We start from the raw sequence: 19,703 nt of genomic DNA, 5'->3' as shown, positions 1-19,703 counted from the left end.
AGAGTAGTAATGTTTCCTGGAAGTTTCCAAGCTGTGATAAGTGTTACAGGACAAAGGTTTGGACAGATAAAGCCCTGTACTGGGTTAAAAGCGCACTTAATAGACACTCAACAGGGTATCATGCTTGTCCTCAGTAGAATTGAATTGTTGGGAAAATTTTGGTGGTATCCAAAGCCTCTCTTCCATCCAGGCAACGATTCAAAACCTTGACAGGGCAAGTGGAGAGTCTCTCTCTTTTTAAAAAAAAAAATATTATTCCAGTTTTGTGATGCAATTTACATGTGATGAGGAATATGTGTGGTACAGCCAGTTTCTACATGAATTACTGCTTGTAAAATAACAGCCCTCTTGTCGTTGCTCGTTATTGTGAAAAAGAGAAATGAGGAAGCTTTGGCTGCAAACAGCTGGGATATGTTTGCTGCTGCTTTTGCTGGGACTACCATTTACTTGTTGCTTTGGGGGTGAAATAAGAGGAAGCTGTAAAAAAACACAAAAACCTCATGTAAAATTCCAAACTGACTGTGAGCAATCCTTCCACAGATAAAAGTAAGTGTATTCGAACCTATTAGTATTAACCATAAAAAATCCATGCTAGTTTAAATCCTGCAGCATGCTAGTACATGCCAACATAAATCCAGCTCTTGCTGTGAATCGTGCATGAATTGCACTTCCAGCTATTCTTTAAATCATAGGAAGGGTACTGCCTGCCCATCTATTTAAATTGCTTAGCTGTTAGTATGGTAATAGACCAGGATCTGCTTGAGGAGAAATGCTTATATAAAAGACGCGAGGAATAGTGAATGTGATCTAGGAGTATGAATGGGACGTTTAGGAAGAGGCTTTACAGCTTTTCCTAATACCTTTTCTTTTCTCATCCACAAACAGTTTAGCAAGATAAGTTACAGATTAGAATAATCCCTTGGAAAAAAGTATTCCACCAAGAGGACCTGTAGTGTGCAAAGTCCTACTTACTCCTTCCCTTTGGCCATAAAGTCTATCAGTTTCATATAGCACCACTTTTCCTATCTGACTGTAGATTGGAGTGGGCAAACTACAGCCCGTGGGCCACAGCCGGCCCGCCAGCCGATTTAATCCAGCCCTCAAGCTCCCACTGGGGAGCAGGGTCTGGGGCTTGCCCTGCTCCAGCCAGGGAGCAGGGTCGAGGGCTGCTCTGCGCACTCTGGTTCCTGGAAGCAGCGGCATGTCCCCCTTCCGGCTCCTACATTTAGGGGCAGCCAGGGGGCTCTGCCTTGTCTGCTGGGAACTGCGGCCAATGGGAGCTGCAGGGGCGGCACCTGCAGACGGGGCAGTGCGCAGAGCTGCCTGGCCATGCCAGAACCGGAGGTGGGACATGCCGTTGCTTCTGGGAACTGCTTGAGGTAAGCGCCGCTTGGAGCCTGCACCCCTAATGTCTCCCGTGCCTCAACCCCCTGCCAGCCCTGAGCCCCCTCCTGCCTTCTGAACCCCTCAGTCCTTGCCCTGAGCACCCTTCTGGACCCCAAACCCCTCATCCCCAGCCTCACCCCAAACCCACACCCCCTGCCAAAGCCCTCAACCCCCACCCCAGCCCAGAGCCCCCTCCTGCACCCTGAACTCCTCTTTTCTAGCCCTACCCCAGAGCCCTCACCCCCTCCTGAACCCCAACCCCAATTTTGTGAGCATTCATGGCCTACCATACAATTTCAATACCCAGATGTGGCCCTCGGGTCAAAAAGTTTGCCCACCCCTGCTGTAGCTCATATTCTCAATTATGAAACCATTTTTAAATACGTGCATATATCTGTTCTAAAAAGTGTGATAATCTTTTTCTCCTGTCCACCCGTGTCATAAACCCAACCCCTTGAATCTCTGTATTTTAAAAAAAAGTGGATATAGCAATAACACTTCACCTTCACATCATCTAATCCATTCAAATCCGAGATTTTGTAGGATTCCGTCAATATATCTGAATTGATTTTTATCACTTGGAACCACCAAGGAAGTGTAAAGATAAGATCTACTTGAAATTATGTTCCCTGTCAGTCAATTGAAATAACTGGTATAATGTCACAAATTGTGAAATGATAGTGGTATACTTCGGATAACGTGATATATATTATATGTTTAGGATGTATAGCAGATTTAAAAACTGGAGATGAAACTTCAGAAGAGTACTGAAGTGCACACCTCAGTTTTGACACCAAAGGACAATGTAAACTGCATTATAGCCTAGTCCCATGGTAGTGAATGTGACCACGATTTGGCTCATAATCTCTGGTAGTTCTGTGGTGGCTGCAGTGCATGCAGATCATCTTTTGCGGGTTCAGTCCATAAAATCACATTTTAATATTAAGAAGCGGGATACCATAATGCTAGTAATGTGGTGGTGTGGAGGATAGGGGGGCATAAATGGTAGATTCATTTATATAAATGGCGAAGACATTCATTCCTCTCTGCTCAGATGCCGATGATATACTGAAATATAACATTACAAAATCTGCTCGGTATTGAGAAACTTTGAGTAGGCAGATTAAAGTCCTAACAAATGAGAGCCACTTATTTCTACTTCAGTTTTCCAGAGCATTCCCAATTAATGTTAAATATGTTAAACTATAAGGTTTTCCCCAAAATTTATGCCCAAAGATCTTCATTAGAACATATTATTAAAATGCCATTGTTCTGGTCTGTGCCAAACAAACAGTAAGGATCTCTTCCCCTACTCCACAGATCCAATCTAATTCAGACAAACAATTCAGCATATACTGGTAGAAAACAATGTAAGACAGTGCTGATATCTTCAGAAGGATCAACCTTCACAGGCTTTGTGGAAGAAGTTTATTTTCAGCAGGGATTTGGAAAACAGAGGTTGCTTAATGTTGAATTATAAAATAGACTATAGTGTGATAACTTTAAATTTAAAATCATCCAAATAAGGCCATCGCCCTAGTACTATAAAAATACCAGAAACTTTATTACAATATGATCTTGTCTGCTTAACACATTGGTTTATAATACCTGTGCAAGTTTGATCTCCAGCTTGCTTGCCCCAAGAAAGATCCAAAAAGGGATCTGATTAAAGCTTGTGGCACAGTCTTTCTTAACATTTGGCGGTACTCAGAATCTCATGCCCATTTATTCCATTCAAACCACCAACATATGACCGGGCATTTCCTCTTCAATGTATGGGGGGAGGGATAGCTCAGTAGTTTGAGCTTTGGCCTGCTAAACCCAGGGGTGTGAGTTCAATCCTTGAGGGGGCCATTTAGAGATATGGGGCAAAAATTGGGGATTGGTCCTGCTTTGAGCAGGGGGTTGGACTAGATGACCTCCTGAGGTCCCTTCCAACCCAGATATTCTATGATATACGAATGGGTAGTGAAAACAACGAGGTGTCCTTGTGGCACCTTAGAGACAAACAAATTTATTTGGGCATAAGCTTTCGTGGGATATAACCCACTTCATCAGAAGCATGGAGTGGAAAATACAGAAAACTGCTATAAATATACAGCACATGAAAAGAGGGGAGTTGCCTTACTAAGTGGGGAGTCAGTGCTAACGAGGCCAATTCAGTTAGGGTGGATGTAGCCCATTCCCAACAGTTGAGAAGTGCAAGAGACAGTCCATGTGTTACTGTGTAGACTCATCTAATTAGTTGCATTCAATTTACCATAGGAAAAATATCCAGAAGTATCTTAATCCCAAGACCTACTCAGTCAGGGTGTTGCCTGTCTCCACAGTGATTATAGTATCATATTGTGCTCTTCCGTAATAAAAGAAAAGAGAAATATTTCAAAACACATTTTTTTCTCATAGGATTCTGCAGGATCAACAGCAGTGTATATCTGAAGGCACTCTGCTGTTTATTCTGGAGCCAAACAAGCCCTACTTTTGTATTTATGGTACCTTTTGGAGTTGCATATAGTGCTTCGTATTATCTGAGTTTTCCTGTAGGTATACATGGGTTTTCTTGTATTCTTAGAATTTGATGCCAATATTTATTTTACAGAATAATATGGACATCTTTCTCCAATGTCATAAGTTGGAAGACTTGTATGAGAAATCCATGTCATGTAAAGTCTCCAACATGTTCCCTTTCAGTACGTCACGTGCCTGGAATCACTATTCAAACTAAGTCCTCCAGCCTTCTAATTTAAGAACCTAGGAATGCATTAAAATGACATTTTCATTTTGCCTTATGACAATTTGAGCTTTTCTGGCCTAAATCGGATTAAACATTTCATCTAAACAAGCATTCTGTTGTAATGCCCATTTTATCATATAGGTGCACAAATTTATGTGAAAGTGCAACTTTCATGACAATCCCAGTTTGAGCATGCCTATGTATGTACACACATGGATATCTGACCTGGAATATGAATGGCTGCTTCAAATATCCAGAATAACTTCAAATATAGTTATAATGGAATATACAAATACTCAGAATAACTTCATTGGTCACACCGCATGGTCCTGTCATTACAAAAAATGAATCAATATTTTAAACGTGGCATGTCAAGAAGTACATTAATACTAGGCTGGCCACAGTATTTTGCAGCTTGCTTTTAGTCTTGAGCTGAGGTGGGCTGGTGTAGCAGCATACCTGTTTAAATGGGTGTGTTTTTGCTTGCATAAGCAGAATCCCCTTCTCTAACCATTTCAGAAAGATTGGAGTCATTATCCTCAGAAGTCCTGGTAGTAAACTTAGCTCAAGTTAAAATACTTAAACTTGCAACATTAATGTTTTTAATAAGTACAATCTTATCTGACTCATGCTTGCTGTTTCCCATGCCAGCTTTAAGGGAGTCTTCAGGGCCACCTGTTAACATAAAATATATTGTTTTCAGTGATGCTGCAGTACATAGAATATGCAGTTAGAGAGCGAAAACAAAGATTCATAGATCAGGATGTATTAATCACATCTTGAGGCATTAAAAAGCTATTTTCTGTACAGATTGCAAAATATCACTGAGAGGGATACATACATGTCTTTCACACCAACTTCTGTGTTAATTATTCATTTTTGATTGTGTAATTAAAAGTGATCTTCTGGTTTTAAGCTGTATGTGGTTGTCTCTGTTTTAAAAAAGCAAGTGTATACAGACCAAGACAGGAACTTTCAGCTGACATACACAGTGCTGTATAAAAGAGAAGTGGTTGCCTTTTATTTGAGTAGTTTGAATGTAGATACTGTGAATTAAATAATTCTCTAATAAGTGGAAATCTTACTTCCACTGACTAGTACTTTATTTCACAAGTTGCCCCTTGACTTCTTTGGAACTCCTCATGGTATAAGGTACTATTTAACATGAGTAGGAATATCACAATCTGGCTCTTTAAAGATAATAGAACTACTCATGGAGTAAGATGCTATGCAACATGAATGAGTGGTAGAATCTGGCTCAGATTGTAATCTTAGTACTTTCTCAGAAAACAACAGATAAGTTAAATAGAAATAAGAGTCTAGTTATTTTAGAACACTTCAACTTTTCTGGGGAATCAGTCAGGGCCCAAGTCCAACAACAAGAAGATCCTTTTTCAAATGGAAAGAAAACTGTCCAGCCAATGCAGTGAATCTTCATATTTTGAAGAAGAAAAAATACTATTCAGAGAAGTAACTGTGAAAGCTAGTTGAAATAAATGTACAATATATTTTTTCTAGAGGCAGCCTTCGTATCCCTTGCTTTGAGGCTCAGTTCTAAAGCTTGTTCACATCTCTAATATTTTTTAAATGACTGCTGATTTCGGGGTGGGTCCTTGTTCTCTTTGAGTGATCTTCTGTCCCCAGGCTTTCACCTGGAAGTGGTGCAACCTGATATGTCTTGTATAATAAAGGACAGATTCAAACACTTCAGTGTAGCATCAAGTTCTTATTTGTCGAGAAATTAGTAGCAAAATATCACTGCATTAGAGAGAACTTGCAAACCATGTGTCGTTTGGGCAGCCCAGCTTGATCACTCTTAAATATCGAATTTTAGGGCTTGCATTAACAGTATAGTACTAAACATTCAGTTTAGTATAGTGCTCGGTATAGTATAGTACTAAGCACGTGTAGGTTGACTGTGAAATGCAAACTTTCCAGCTCCTGAGATTTCAGCAGTGGTTCTAGGTAGTATAGGAAGGTAATAAGCAGGTTTTTTGGGTGCTTGTTTTTGGGGTCATGTGGCAAGGAAGTGGTGGTACTTTTCCATACTCTTACCTACAAATAAACTCCCATGTGAGTTGCCAAAATTAGTTACCACTCATTGTAGATTGTACAGACGTTCAAATTATGTGTGCTCTCTGAGCTCCACTGGAGTCTTTGAGCTTTGCTCCTCCTTGGTGGGGCTTCAGAGGAGAGAATGATTAAAGTATTGGAAATATGCCTTGTAGTGATAGACTTAAGGAGCTCAGCCTGTTTAACTGGACAAAAAGAGAGTTAAGGGATAATCTGATCAGTTCATAAATACCTACTTGGGGAAAATATTTGATTGTGGTGTTCAATCTAATAGACAAAGCTATAGCAAGATCCAGAGTCTGGAAGTTGAAGACAGACCAATTCAGACTGGAAATAGGGCATATATCTATAACAATGAGGGTAATTTAACCACTGGAAGAATTTACCAAGGCTTGTGGTGGATTCTCTATCACCAACATTTTAAAATCAAGACTGGATGTTTGTGTAAAAGATATACTCTAGTTCAAACAGAAATTTATTTTGGGGCAGTTCTATGGTTTGTGTCAAGCAGGAGGTCAGACTAGATCAGTGGTTCCTGCAGGCCATAGAATTTTTGAATATGCCAGTGGATTCTGCTATAGGTTCCTTGGACTAGGCTCTTTGATTTAAGGAGAAGGAGTGGTGGTCTATCCCAGATGTTACCCACTGGTGGCACCAAAATAACATGTCACTCAGTAAACTCCAGATCTGTGATCCTCTCTCTCCTTTCTTACGTGAGGAATAAAACTATTAACAATGTTGACACTTAACTCAGATGTCCAGTGATAGTAATTTAATTCTTTAGTTGGATGGGGCAGTTCACACTTCTCTGAGCTGTTGCTCCAGGCTCCTTGTAGATTCACACAGGCAAACTGTATCCGATTACCTAAAAACTATAAACAGAGAACTTCTTCATAATAACAGCTAAGAGACTCTCATTTTTTTTAAAATAAAAACTAAGATTCATGAGAACAAGGCTTCAGAGAGGTGCTTCTACGCCGATACCATCTGTTTCTGAACCCTGGTTATTTAGTCTTTGCATGATGCACTTCATATCTGTGTCTTTTGTTTTAATTATATATTTGCTCATTATAAAAATAAATCATGGGGGCACCATTTGCAAAATCCTTACATTTTGGTGGATTGATTTAAATGTTGATTGATTTAAATCACTAGTCAGGAAGACTAGATTTAATTATGGATTTCTACATAAAAGGGCATTGTTGGTTTGTTATAACCTTAATACATATTCTTCACAACTCAGAGATAGATGTAGGTTTCATTTTTAGAAGATATGCACGATACATTTTTAAAGTGGATTTATTTTGAAAAGTTTTCAGATTAGTTTTATAGCTATGTCAGAAAATGAATGATTGGTTATTTCATTTACCAAAGATAATTGAAGCAGATAGTTCACCTCCCAATGACTTCATAAATATCTCCAATTCAACAGGTTAATTATTAGTATTTGGAGGATTTTCTTGCCATACTGTATTAGGAGGAGAACATCACCAGACAGACATTTAAATTGTTTTATTTAACTAAAACAACATTATGTATTCTGGATTATTTTTCTTCAACAGCAAATGTATAATATTTTAACAAAACAAGCATATGAATTTTCCAATTTAAACATTCAAGTATTTTAAAATCAGGTTTGTTTTTGTTAAAATTGTTTTTAACTAAAATAGTTATATGAAATATTTTTTTTAAAAAAATCTCACAAACATTAAATTGACTGTGACTTAAAATGTTGGCTTCTGTAGCTAACTTGGTCGTCTTCACCTTCATTTTCCTGTTTGTTCATAATCTGGAAAAGAAAAACAAGCTTTTCTGCTTTTTCAGGTCCCAAATGATTTCTCAATTTGGAATGAATTAGTCCAAAGGAAGAATATATTCTTTCTACACTGGCAGAAGAAGCTACTGCTGTTAAAAGTGAGATTATCATTTCAAGAGTCTCTGAATCCAAGTGCTTGAGTGACTTCCACCAGTTCACTGGTGTGACTCTTTAAAACATCATCATCAAATATATATTTCTTGAATGGCTCACCCTTAGCTCTGAAGTTTATTATAGTTGGCATTATGAAGGGATGATTGCTGGATGTCCATGTCATAGCCAACTCCTCTTCTTCAGCAGTTAAGGTTTGACCCTGGTACCAAGTTATTGCGAATATTTGCAAGAAAGTGAGCTGGAGATAGTGCTTGTCCCATTTGTTTTTTTAATGCTTGTAATTTAACTCTGTCATTGCATATTTCTCTTTTTAAGATCTTACCCACTTCCTTCCAAATTCCAACAGCATCAGCAATAAAACAGCTATTTCCCTGCATTTTGTTCAAGGCTACAGAAATAGGCTTCAGGGTACTCCGCATGTGTTCGACATTTCTCTTAAGCCCAGTGGTGAGAACTTTGGCTGTGACAAGTGCCATCTATTTTTTCATAATTTTGTTCAGACTGTCATCAGATTAGGCCAATTCTTGATATAGTGCTCAAAACAGTCTGCTACTGAGTTCCATCGCATGTCTTGTGGGAGAATTAGCTTGGTTCCTCACATTTTTTTCAGAGCAGCTGCTGCAAAATGGTGGTTACAGAAGTATTTTGCAATTTCAACAACATTAGCCTTTATTTCTGGAACACTGAAGTATGTGGCTACGAGGTGCATCAAATGAGCCCTGCAACCATATGGGCTTGGGACTCTCTTCTAAATAATTTCTACTCATCTTGGATACATTTGCAGCATTGTCTATGACCAAGCTGCATACTAGACATTTTGAATTTTTGTTTGTTATAGCTTTTATTGCTACTTCTTGTAAGTATTCTGCTGTGTGTGCATTTCCTGATGTATCAATTGTTTCTGTAAGGAAGACATTCCCTTTTGTCACCACACAAGTACATACAATAGGATCATTGCTCCCACCCATCAAGACTCAGGTTAATAATTTTACCCTTTAGACCTTTTGCACACTGCTCAGTTTCTCTTTCATACACTGTATCCAGCAATTTGCCTGCGACATCTGCTCTGTTGGGTGAACTGTATCCTGGTCTTAATGACTGAACCATGTTAATGAAGTGTGGGTTCTCAGTCATATGGAAAGGAGTTTGTTGCATAAACAAATTGGGCAACTTTTTCATCAGTTAACTTTTTTTTTTGTAATCTGCTGGTTCTTATCACAAACTTGATCACCACCTATGGTGGTTTCTGGATGATGGAGATTTTTTTTCTTTTTGCTACAGGTGATAAATATACTGTGGCTATGTGACCAACATGATGTGACTGAAACACTATCATTGGCAGATAACTCTGAAACTATAGAAAATGATGGTGATCTTGAAGGTAGATAGTCTTCAGACTCCTGTATGTTGAGGATGGATTCTCCTAAACAAAATAAGTCAATGCCGTTATTTAATTATTATTACCATACTGCTCATTTAGTATTACTCATTACATTGACACTCAGTACTACTTTAAAGGTGAAATTGTAAAAGGAAGATCTGCCTATTTCAGCTATTTATTTTTTATCACAACTGCATCTAAAATTATAGTACCATAGAGTAACAACTATATTTTTTGCTCAAACATGAGAATTCAAGAATAGTTCAGAAGGAAGACAGGCAGTCCTTAAGAAAGACGTATGAAATAAAAAGGTTTACCAACCTGAAAATCCTGCATGTTCAGACGTGTTCCTTTCATCATCTTCAACACAGCTTCCTCCTGAGAGGGAACACTTTTCATGATGTTTCATTCGGGCCTTGCATTTCTTTGTTGCACTGTTCGCATTTTGCATGCATGCCTGTCTTACCCACAGATAGAAGAACTTTATTAGAATAGTCTCAAACTGGTGGTCTCTTACGGCCTGCTGCCATTATAGGTTTTCCCTTCTAGTGAGAGAATGGTATGGTAGATCTCAAATCAATGAAGACTATGTTCAGAAAGACCTCAAGACTTCTGGAATATGCTGCTCAAACAGTTTCCCTTTTGTTGTTTCTACTGCCTGTCCCTCTCTTCTCATATTTATCTCCAGACTACTTCTTGTCCAGATCTATTTCGCCCCCAATAATCTTCTATTCCTTGAACTTTTTGAAACTTTGCACTTTTAGAGAGAAGTAAGGGATTGACTTTGTGTACACAAATTTGCAGAGGGACAATAGGGTTGAGGTCTGTTATTTCTCACCTCTATATATTTATTTATTTTAAAACATTTTTGCTGTTAACAAGCATGTTATCTCTGGAGACACATATCCACAGTTTGAGAACTGCAAACCTAAGCATCTCTGATGGTATCTTCTAGACGGAGCACTGAGTGCAGTTGGGTAGATAGAAAGCTTAACCTAAATAATCTATACAGAAGCCCCTGGAAGCCCATGAAATTGGGTTCCTAATTCATGAACTATTGGAACTCATTTACAAAACTTTTCTTAAACATTACATGAATATATTGTCTCATACTGTAGAATAGGAATTTGTAATCCCTCTTCCATGATGAGATATCTTTGAGCTATAATGTAGCTTAATTAAAACTATTTTTAGATGTTTTTTCTTCAAAAAGCATTTTATCAAAACAATCTGATTTAAATTTTAAAAAATCAGATTTTTTTAAAATCACTGATTTTTATTCACTCTGCCTTTTGGGAGTTACTGTTTTCTGTAACTATCCCTGTTTCCTCTGCATCCGCAGGTTCAGATTTGGCTCAAGGCTTCTCCAAAATTCAGGGCTATTAAGGCCAGAATAAAGTGTCAGACCAATCTCTAATACAGGCTGAGAGTGAAGACCAACCCCTCCCCTAGTAATATACACTTATGACCTTTTATTTTTCTTAGTAATAGAAATGATTCTTGTTAAACAGGTGCTGTTGGGTCACATTTGCCACTGTAGTCAGGTTGTGTAAAAACTTGATTATAAATCTAAGTTCAATGGGAACGTTTATCCTTTTTATTTTTAAAATAAACATTTCTTTGCAGCCGCAGCATTATCCTAGTGCGTGAAGTTTTCAAATTAACTGAAACTTACTAATGAAGCTGGTTTATTTCAGTGTCAGAACTGAAAAATAAAAAAAAAAAGCGTATTATGGACCAATATAAAGTAGAAAGTAGCAAGTGCCTTATGTTGGTTGGTGTGCTAGGCAAAGAATAGAATTGCTGTCTTAAGACGCTTCCGTATTGAAGGCATACGTAGGTACAGTAATCTACAAGACAGAAAAGTGTCATTTAGGTCTTGGCTACAATAAAAGGTGGTCTTTTTTTTGACATGCCAGCTGACATTTATTAAAATCCTAATGTAGACAAGGCAGTTTTGATTTTTTTTTTTAAACGTGTGTTGGTCAATGTAAACCTTAGGCTGCTCCCTCAGGGTTTATTTTGACCAGCTAACTTATAGTTGCTGTCTACATTAGGATTTTAATTAGAGTTAAAGGACGTGTATAAAAATGTTTTGTTTTCCTAGTGTAGATGTAGTGTTAGGCAGACAGGGTGGTGTGTGATCAGTGAGGTTGGTGTGCTAAATGGAGCTTGTGTGTCAGTCCAGCTCCCATCTTTGTGCTATCTTACATGTTGCCTCTTTTGCATGGAACAGCCTCCTAATGCTAGGCTGCCAGCCCCCTCATTCAGCCCACACATAAAAACCACATTATTAGTGCCCCAGTCCTGCAAGTTGTTCCATATGAGTGGATATCTGTGAGGAGCCCCACAAAAATTGAGGGGCTCTGCATGGGCCCAGGGCTTCTCCCGCACAGTGTTTGTTGCAGGTTTTGGATTTAAGGAACCGTAAATCTGAGGTGACCCTTTTATCTAGATTCTTCAGTGTATCTTCTCCTTTAGGTCTGTCTTCTAGACTGTGAGCTCTCTGAGGCAAGGACTATCTGTGTGCCTTATACAGGGCTGAGCACATTAATGTAATACTACATATTCCTCTTTTTGGTTCAAAAAGATGATGGAAGAAGCTTGACATATGTTAATTGGCAGACTATACTAGCCATGACAGCTGGCATGGAGATACCAGTAGACAAGAAGAAAGTCTCGCCTGGTCTTGAGGGAGTGGAGGTGGGAGATGTATGAGGAGGCAAGGATCTAAATGGACTCATTGAGGAGTGCCTTGAAGATGAGGAAGTGCAAAAATCATACTGTACTCAAATTGAAAGGAGGTGTGTAGGGAACATTGAGGGGGCAGAAGAACGGAAATGACTGGTTTTAGACTAAGTTGTTCACCCCTTACTTTCTTGGGAAATATTTTCCTAGGCTAATATTAACAGTAAAAATATTATATTAACTAGATCAGTAGACCCCAAACTGTAGTACGTGCTCCCCTAGCGGGGAGAGGAGGAACATTCCTGGGGCAGGGCGTGGAGGAACATTCTGGGGGGGGGTGCGGCGAGGCCCCAGGCCAGCCCCCACATGGGGCGGGGAGGGACTCTGCTCCCGGCCGTGGCCCCAGCCTGCCTGCAGCTCCCAGCCCCAGCCATGGCTCCACTCCCACTCCCAGCTCCGCCCCCAGCAGAGGCCCTATCTCATGGTCCCAGGAGGGAGTACCACCCAGCTCCGCTCCTTCTCCAGTCTAGGCCCCATCTCGCGGTCCCAGCCGCAGCCCTGGCTCTGCTCCAGGCCTGGACTAGCCCCCCCTGGGGACAGGGAAGGGAACGCCACCCAGCTCCACTCCAGCCCCAGCCGAGGCCCCATCTCGCAGTCCCGGCCGTGGCCCGGGTGAGGCAGACAGATTACATTACAGGTAACGGTGACATAAAACGTTTGGGGACCACTGGTCTAAGTGATACAGATGTTATGGCCCTCTTATTCAAAGCAGTGGGTGACCTTACCTGCAATATAACAGTACATTGCAATTTTCTGGCAAAATGAAGTGAGTTAAGGAAATTTCAGCCTTCACTCAATTTTCTTGGGTATGAGCCAAGCCCTTGATGTTTTAACTTAAATTTTAGAGGAATTCAAGAAAAACTAGGGTAATCAGTGAAGAGGAAGCCGTACAAAAATGTAACACTGAAGTGGTCTTACTTTTTAGTGCTAACTATAGACAGATCTCCTTTTATCCAAGAACGAGGAGACAGACTTTGCACCACTGGTAACTGTTTCCTTACACAGTTTATTTGAGCAGAATCTTAGCTAGTACAGTTGCAAAGCACAGATTTCTCTAAAGCAAATAATGAAAGTCATTTACCAAATAAGGCTTTAGTAAGTTTTAGTCAGGCATTTCTGCAGCCTCCCCAAAACGCAGCACTTCCCCCAAATATCCCAAAAAGTGCACAAAATACTGGGCTCCTAAGGAATATTTTGAAATGTCAAAAATACAGTGGATTAGATTAAATAAATGTGGAAAACTACAAAGGAAAACTGCCATACTTTTAATTAAAAAAACCCCAAAACCCCAAAAAACAGAATCCAAGCATAATGCTGAGTGATTTTGAATGGATCTTGTATTTCCTTTTTTTTTTTTTTTTTGGAGTGGGAGTCTTGCTGCCTGAGAAATACTGTTCGGTCTCAAAATCTGGTGGCAAAACAGCAAGGAGTCTGCTGATTTACATCTCTGTGTCACATAGGCCGTTCTCAGGAATTACAGCTATGTTGAATAGCTAGTTTTCAGGAGTCAGTGCACCAGATAGGTGAGTTTGTGTATGTTTTGGTTTTGTTAAGAATTTACAGATGACAGGATTTTATGATTTTATAGACAGGGCACACTTTGAAACCACTTTAGGTTCTTAAATGCACAAAAGCTTCTCAGCTCTCTGTCCAGCATGCAAAGCAACTGGCAAAGTCATTGCATGGAAAAAAGCTTATCATAGCTTTTCACTCATTTGGGAACTGTAAAAACACCTTAGATTTCTTATTTCAAAAAAAGCAGTATCAGTTACTATACGGAAATTATACTTGTAAAGACCCCAAAATGTAAGCTATTATTTATAGCAGGAAATGTATGTGCCAAGCACTTGTGGCTATATTCTCAACTGAGGACCAATGCTTAGCGATACGTTCTCATTGGGATTGTGTGTTGAATGTCCCCATCAGAAAAGGATCAGTTAAGTAAATATAAAATAAACACCTAAGTAAACTAGATCGATATGCTTTCTTGCACGTGGGTTAAATACCCATGATTTGTAGTGGGTTTAAAACATTTAGATGCTGTAGCTACTGGTGGGTCTGCAAGATGAATTCTGAATGAGGAAAGAAAATAAAACTGGTAATATATTCAGAACGCTTTATAGTACTCTCCAGGAAATTCAGATTTTGGAACAGAGTTGTTTTCCTGTCTGTTACGGATTTGGACTGCATTATTATTTTTAAGTGTAATTGTGAGTGGGGAATGAGTTATTGGGCATGTTCTGATAGATGTAGAGATCATCTTAATTATTTTGGCAGTCGAATGTTCTCCACTTTCATCCCAAAAAGGTGCACACAAAAAGAGGAGGGAGCACAGTAGTTGTAGCTACAATGTATATACATCAGTTTTAATAAGGGAGTGCATAAGGTTCTTGAACTGTGGTCCATAGATCTCTGGAGGTGTGCAGAGGGCAGTGGCCTACAAAGCTGTTACGCTTCACCACTGTGACTGTCTGTCGGTCTTGCAGCAGTAAAGCTTCCTGTTTAGTTGTAAGTTAATCAAGAACTCTTAGAGTTTGTGCTGGCTTTTTGGCAACCTTAACTTAAAAAAATTCAGGCACCTTTTTGTATCCTGTATGTCTTGATCAAGAGTTTCCCTGTAAATTTAACACAATCAAATTTAGGAGGCACTAAAATTGGAGGGGTAGGGAACACACAGAATGGCAGAATCAGTGTCAAGTAACTTTAGTGCCTAGTACAATGAGGGTGATCCATTACTAATAGTCATATATCCAGGGAGAGCAGTAAAGAGCACACATCACTAAATAAGGTTGTAACCCAATGTAAAAGAATTGTATTAAAAAACGAGTCTCTTTACTATGCTTATCTCCTTTGCAGATGTAATGTTAATTTGTGTAACCAAACAACAGAGTGGTGCAGGGAAGGTGTGGGATTGGGCGGGGGCCTGGTTGTGTCTGGAGATAATCTTGTGGACACCATTTTAAGTGGTCTGCAGTATGAAAAGGCTTGAGAACCACTGAGCTAGTATAAAGGAGATGAAGCTAGATCTTTTGGTCCTTATAACAATGTTTGAAAGGCTGTTTTCTTTCTCATTTAACATGCAGCAAGGACATATGGGAGAAGGCGAGGTAACAATATTCCTCTTTAATTTTCTAATGTTGACAATGTCTCATGGCATACATAGCACTACGCTGTTATTAGAAAGCAACCTAAAAAGATAAGATTTGAAACCATCAGTTTAATCCAAGCTTGCTTAGTTTATCTGCATGCTGTGGTAAACATTTTAACTGAATGAAATATCTCCCCAGAATAGTACTACTTAGGTTGAGATTAGCATGATCCTATAGCTAAGAGTCATCTATGTGAATTACTCCTTGGGAGAGCTAAAATGTTGTTTTCCTCCTGTGTTTATGAATGACAACTCTGTAGAAGTGATTCATACTATTACTTGTATTTGAGTGCTGACAGTTGTGTTGGGCCCTGAATATGGGCCATGTCCCATTTGGTTTATAGTTGAAGGCCCCGATTCTGTAAACATGCATACTGAGTAAGTTTATGCATATTGGTGTGCGGTTGTGTTCATCGTGACTACCTAGATATTCAAAGTTACTCACATGCAAAATTGTCTACAGGATTTGGGTCTTAATAGACAAGACAAATGAAAATGGATAATGCACTAAGTAAGGAAAAAACCACTGTAAAGCCTTGAAAGCTATAATGGTAGAAACTTAATCATAAAAGTGGGTGTGATTCAGTTTTCAAAGGGTTCCTTGAGTAAAAGACATTTAAAAAACAGATTGTTGAATACTGAAACTAAGACTTGATCAGTATTGAGTTCTTTAATTTTCTGAATGTAGATTAAGAAAGAAAATTGAAGTGTGATCTCTGTTAGACTTTGACTTTGCATAGAAAATGTCCACTTTTCAGAGGTGGTCAAATCTGCAGTCTCTAATAATTTGATTTAATTTAAAATCAGGTTAATGTATGTAACCTACTGGACATTCCAAATGTCAGGATAACAAAAGAAGATAAATTAATCCCACTTATAACCATTTTTATAGATTGTATTGAATCCTGAAATATCATCCCCATATAAAGAAAAGGAGTACTTGTGGCACCTTAGAGACTAACCAATTGATTTGAGCATAAGTTTTCGTGAGCTATAGCTCACTTCATCGGCTGTAGCTCACAAAAGCTTATGCTCAAATAAATTGGTTAGTCTCTAAGGTGCCACAAGTACTCCTTTTCTTTTTGCGAATACAGACTAACACGGCTGCTACTCTGAAACCCATCCCCATATAGCAAACTGTAGGCAAATGAAGAATTATTCTAGAAGCCTTAACAGACCTCACATGTATTTGCTTGTTTTTCCAATATGTGTTCGTAGAGGACTGGCCAACATATGTTGTGACTCTAGTTATTGTATGTTGTAATAAGGAGTAATATCATTGCAGGGATCAGTTTGTGTGCGTTCATATGTATTGTGTTATACAACTGCATTTGTAAGTCAAAGATCTTTACTAAAGGAATATGCTCAAAAAGTGTTACAGCAAAAGGACATGTGACTGTCTCAATAGAGGAAGAATGCTTGCAACATGTTAGAAAACGAGTTAAGGAACGAATCTTCTTGTACAATATCTCAGTAAAGTTGATCTGCTCCAAGAATGACATGTTACTTAAATGAGTCTTCAGTCATCATTCATAGGAAATTGCAGTGGGTCTTACTGCTTTGATAAGTGTGGTTGTTATCTACAAGTGTATAGTTTGTGATTTAAATATTTTGATATCAAGTGACCTAAAAGGTTAATGTAGTTAGCTGGTGTGGGAATCTTTTTTTCATCTGTACTGTGAAATTACCGTGTGCATGTAAGAAGTTATTTGAGAAATGGTATGCGTCCTAGATTTTTAGTTATGTGTATACAATCAGGATAGTCCCTACAAAGCAGTTATTATGGTTATATAATGTTTCTTTCTGTGGCAAGTCTTTTAAAAATACATATATAAAAAACAGGCAGCAGAATTAGGCAATAGCAATTGCAAAACTTCTCAAAAATGAGCTAAAATGAGTTCTGTCTATGAAAAGATTGTGGATGTTCAGGTCCTTTTTAAATGCTGTTTGTTTTGTTACAAATTTTCTATAATAAAAGATACTGCCTCTTTCTGTAGCTGTGTAATTAACAAGGTGTTTGGATTGTTGTAGAACTAGAAATGGTAAGGTTAAATGAGATAAGCAGGATATCAGTATGATCATATTTAGTCTTCCCATTACTTGTTAAAAGGGGAAGAGTACAAGAAGCCATACTGCTAATATAGAACATTTCTTTAATAATATTTAAATAGTATGTTCTTTGTCCTATTAGTATGGGGTTTTTCCCTTTTTTCCCCCTAGGTCAGTCTTCACTGTTTCCAATGGAAGACGGGTTCTTGGATGATGGACGTGGGGATCAGACTCTTCATAGTGGCTTAGGATCACCACACTGCTTCTCTCACCAAAATGGAGAAAGAGTGGAACGGTATTCCCGCAAGGTGTTCGTAGGTGGACTGCCACCGGATATTGATGAAGGTATTTTCAGAAACAAGCTCAGTCAGAACAACCCATGTTGATTTGATGATAAACTGTAGAGTGAACCCTGTTGTTAACAAGCTAAAGAATGATTATAATAGGAGATTTTTTTTTTTTTTACAAATTGTTGGCCAGATCCTAAGCGGCACTGAACACCTGCTGTTCCCATTAGCCCTGTCTCTGCAACTGCTTTGTTACTGACAGATAAAAATATGAGCTCTTTAACAAGGAATAGTACTTTTGTTATGAATTTGAGAATGAGGGCTTAATGTGCTGTAACATTTGTGTGATAAATCTGTTCTTTCTCCAGCTCCTCCTTTTAGTTGTATATAGTCCAGACCTAGACCATAAAAACGGGCAGATCTGTTTTAGGGAGCTGGCTGTGCTAAGACCTTCATGTTTATGAGATTATCATAGAAATGTTCTTTGGTCAGCAGCTGTAGTCTTGACAGATGGATGCAATGCCTCAAATGCTTAAGGATCTTTTATCTAATCTAGATCAAAATCTTTCAGCACTGACAAAATACAAAACTTGTGACAGAAATAAATTGGTTTCTATTAGGGCTGTAGATTAATCACAGTTAACTCACGCGATTAACTCAAAATTAATCACGATTAAAATTAATCACAATTAATCGCAGTTTTAATCGCACTGTTAAACAATATGAGAATACCAATTGAAATTTAATAAATGTTTTTCTACATTTTCAAATATATTGTTTTTAATTACAACACAGAATAAAAAGTAGTGCTAACTTTGTATTTTTTATTACAAATATTTGCACTTTAAAAAACAAAATACTATTTTTCAGTTCACCTCATACAAGTACTGTAGTGCAATCTCTTTACTGTGAAAGTGCAATTTACAAAAGTAGATTTTTTTGTTACATAATTTAACTCCAAAAACAAAACAAAACTATGTAAAACTTTAGATCTTATAAGTCCACTCAGTCCTACTTCTTGTTCAGCCAATCGTTAAGAAAACAAGTTTGTTTACATTTACAGGAGATAATGCTGCCTGCTTCTTATTTACAATGTCAAAAGAAAGTGAGAATAGGCGTTCGAATGGCGCTTTTGTAGCCGGCATTGCAAGGTATTTAGGTGCCAGATATGCTAAACATTCGTATGCCCCTATAATGGTGGCTGAAGCATGAAGAAGACATGCTTCCATGTTGATGATGCTCGTTTAAAAAAATGTGTTAACTAAATTTGTGACTGAACTCCTTGGGGGAGAATTGTATGTCTCCTCTGTTTTACCCACATTCTGCCATACATTTCCTGTTATAACAGCCTCGGATGGTGACCCAGCACATGTTGTTCATTTTAAGAACACTTTCACTGCAGATCTGACAAAATGCAAAGAAGGTACCCAGGTGAGATTTCTAAAGATAGCTACAGCACTTGAACCAAGGTTTAAGAATCTGAAGTGCCTTCCAAAATATGAGAGGGATGAGGTGTGGCGCTCGCTTTCAGAAATCTTAAGGAGCAGCACTCCGATGCGGAGACTACAGAACCTGAACAACCAAAAGAGAAAATCAACCTTCTGGTGGCATCTGACTCAGCTGACGAAAATAAACACGTCAGTCTGCACTGCTTTGAATAGTCGTTGAGCAGAACCCATCATCAGCATGAACTCATGTCCTCTGGAATGGTGATTGAAGCATGAAGGGACATAGGAATCTTTAGCACATCTGGCATGTAAATATTTTGCAACACTAGCTACAACAGTGCCATGTGAATGCCTTTTCTCACTTTCAGGTGACGTAAACAAGAAGTGGGCAGCATTATCTCCTGCAAATGTAAACAAACTTGTTTTTTTGTCTGAGCAATTGGCTGAACAAGTAGTTGGGACTGAATGGGCTTGAAGGCTCTAAAGTTTTACATTTTTTATTTTTGAATGCAACTATTT

At 38.6% G+C, this 19,703-nt stretch overlaps 1 protein-coding gene and 1 long non-coding RNA gene across 5 annotated transcripts in view; one reads left to right on the top strand and one right to left on the bottom strand.

Moving 5' to 3' along the window:
• Window positions 1-19,703, top strand: part of CPEB4 (cytoplasmic polyadenylation element binding protein 4) — a 57,716-nt gene that overhangs the window by 24,615 nt on the left and 13,398 nt on the right. For all 3 annotated transcript variants that reach the window (XM_077823625.1, XM_077823624.1, XM_077823623.1), the window contains one exon: window positions 17,621-17,794. In XM_077823625.1, the coding sequence (XP_077679751.1) occupies window positions 17,621-17,794 (174 nt within the window). The remainder of the gene's footprint in view (window positions 1-17,620; window positions 17,795-19,703) is intronic.
• Window positions 7,582-19,703, bottom strand: part of LOC144268614 (uncharacterized) — a 37,220-nt gene continuing 25,098 nt past the window's right edge. For both annotated transcript variants that reach the window (XR_013346806.1, XR_013346807.1), the window contains 2 exons: window positions 9,826-9,961; window positions 7,582-9,546 (listed from right to left, as the gene is read on the bottom strand). This is a non-coding gene — a long non-coding RNA (uncharacterized LOC144268614). The remainder of the gene's footprint in view (window positions 9,547-9,825; window positions 9,962-19,703) is intronic.

The sequence above is a fragment of the Eretmochelys imbricata genome, chromosome 8 (genome assembly GCF_965152235.1).
Source record: "Eretmochelys imbricata isolate rEreImb1 chromosome 8, rEreImb1.hap1, whole genome shotgun sequence".
NCBI classification, from domain to species: domain Eukaryota; kingdom Metazoa; phylum Chordata; order Testudines; family Cheloniidae; genus Eretmochelys; species Eretmochelys imbricata.
Note: the sequence above shows the minus strand (reverse complement) of the source record. Positions and strands in the feature narration are given on the sequence as shown.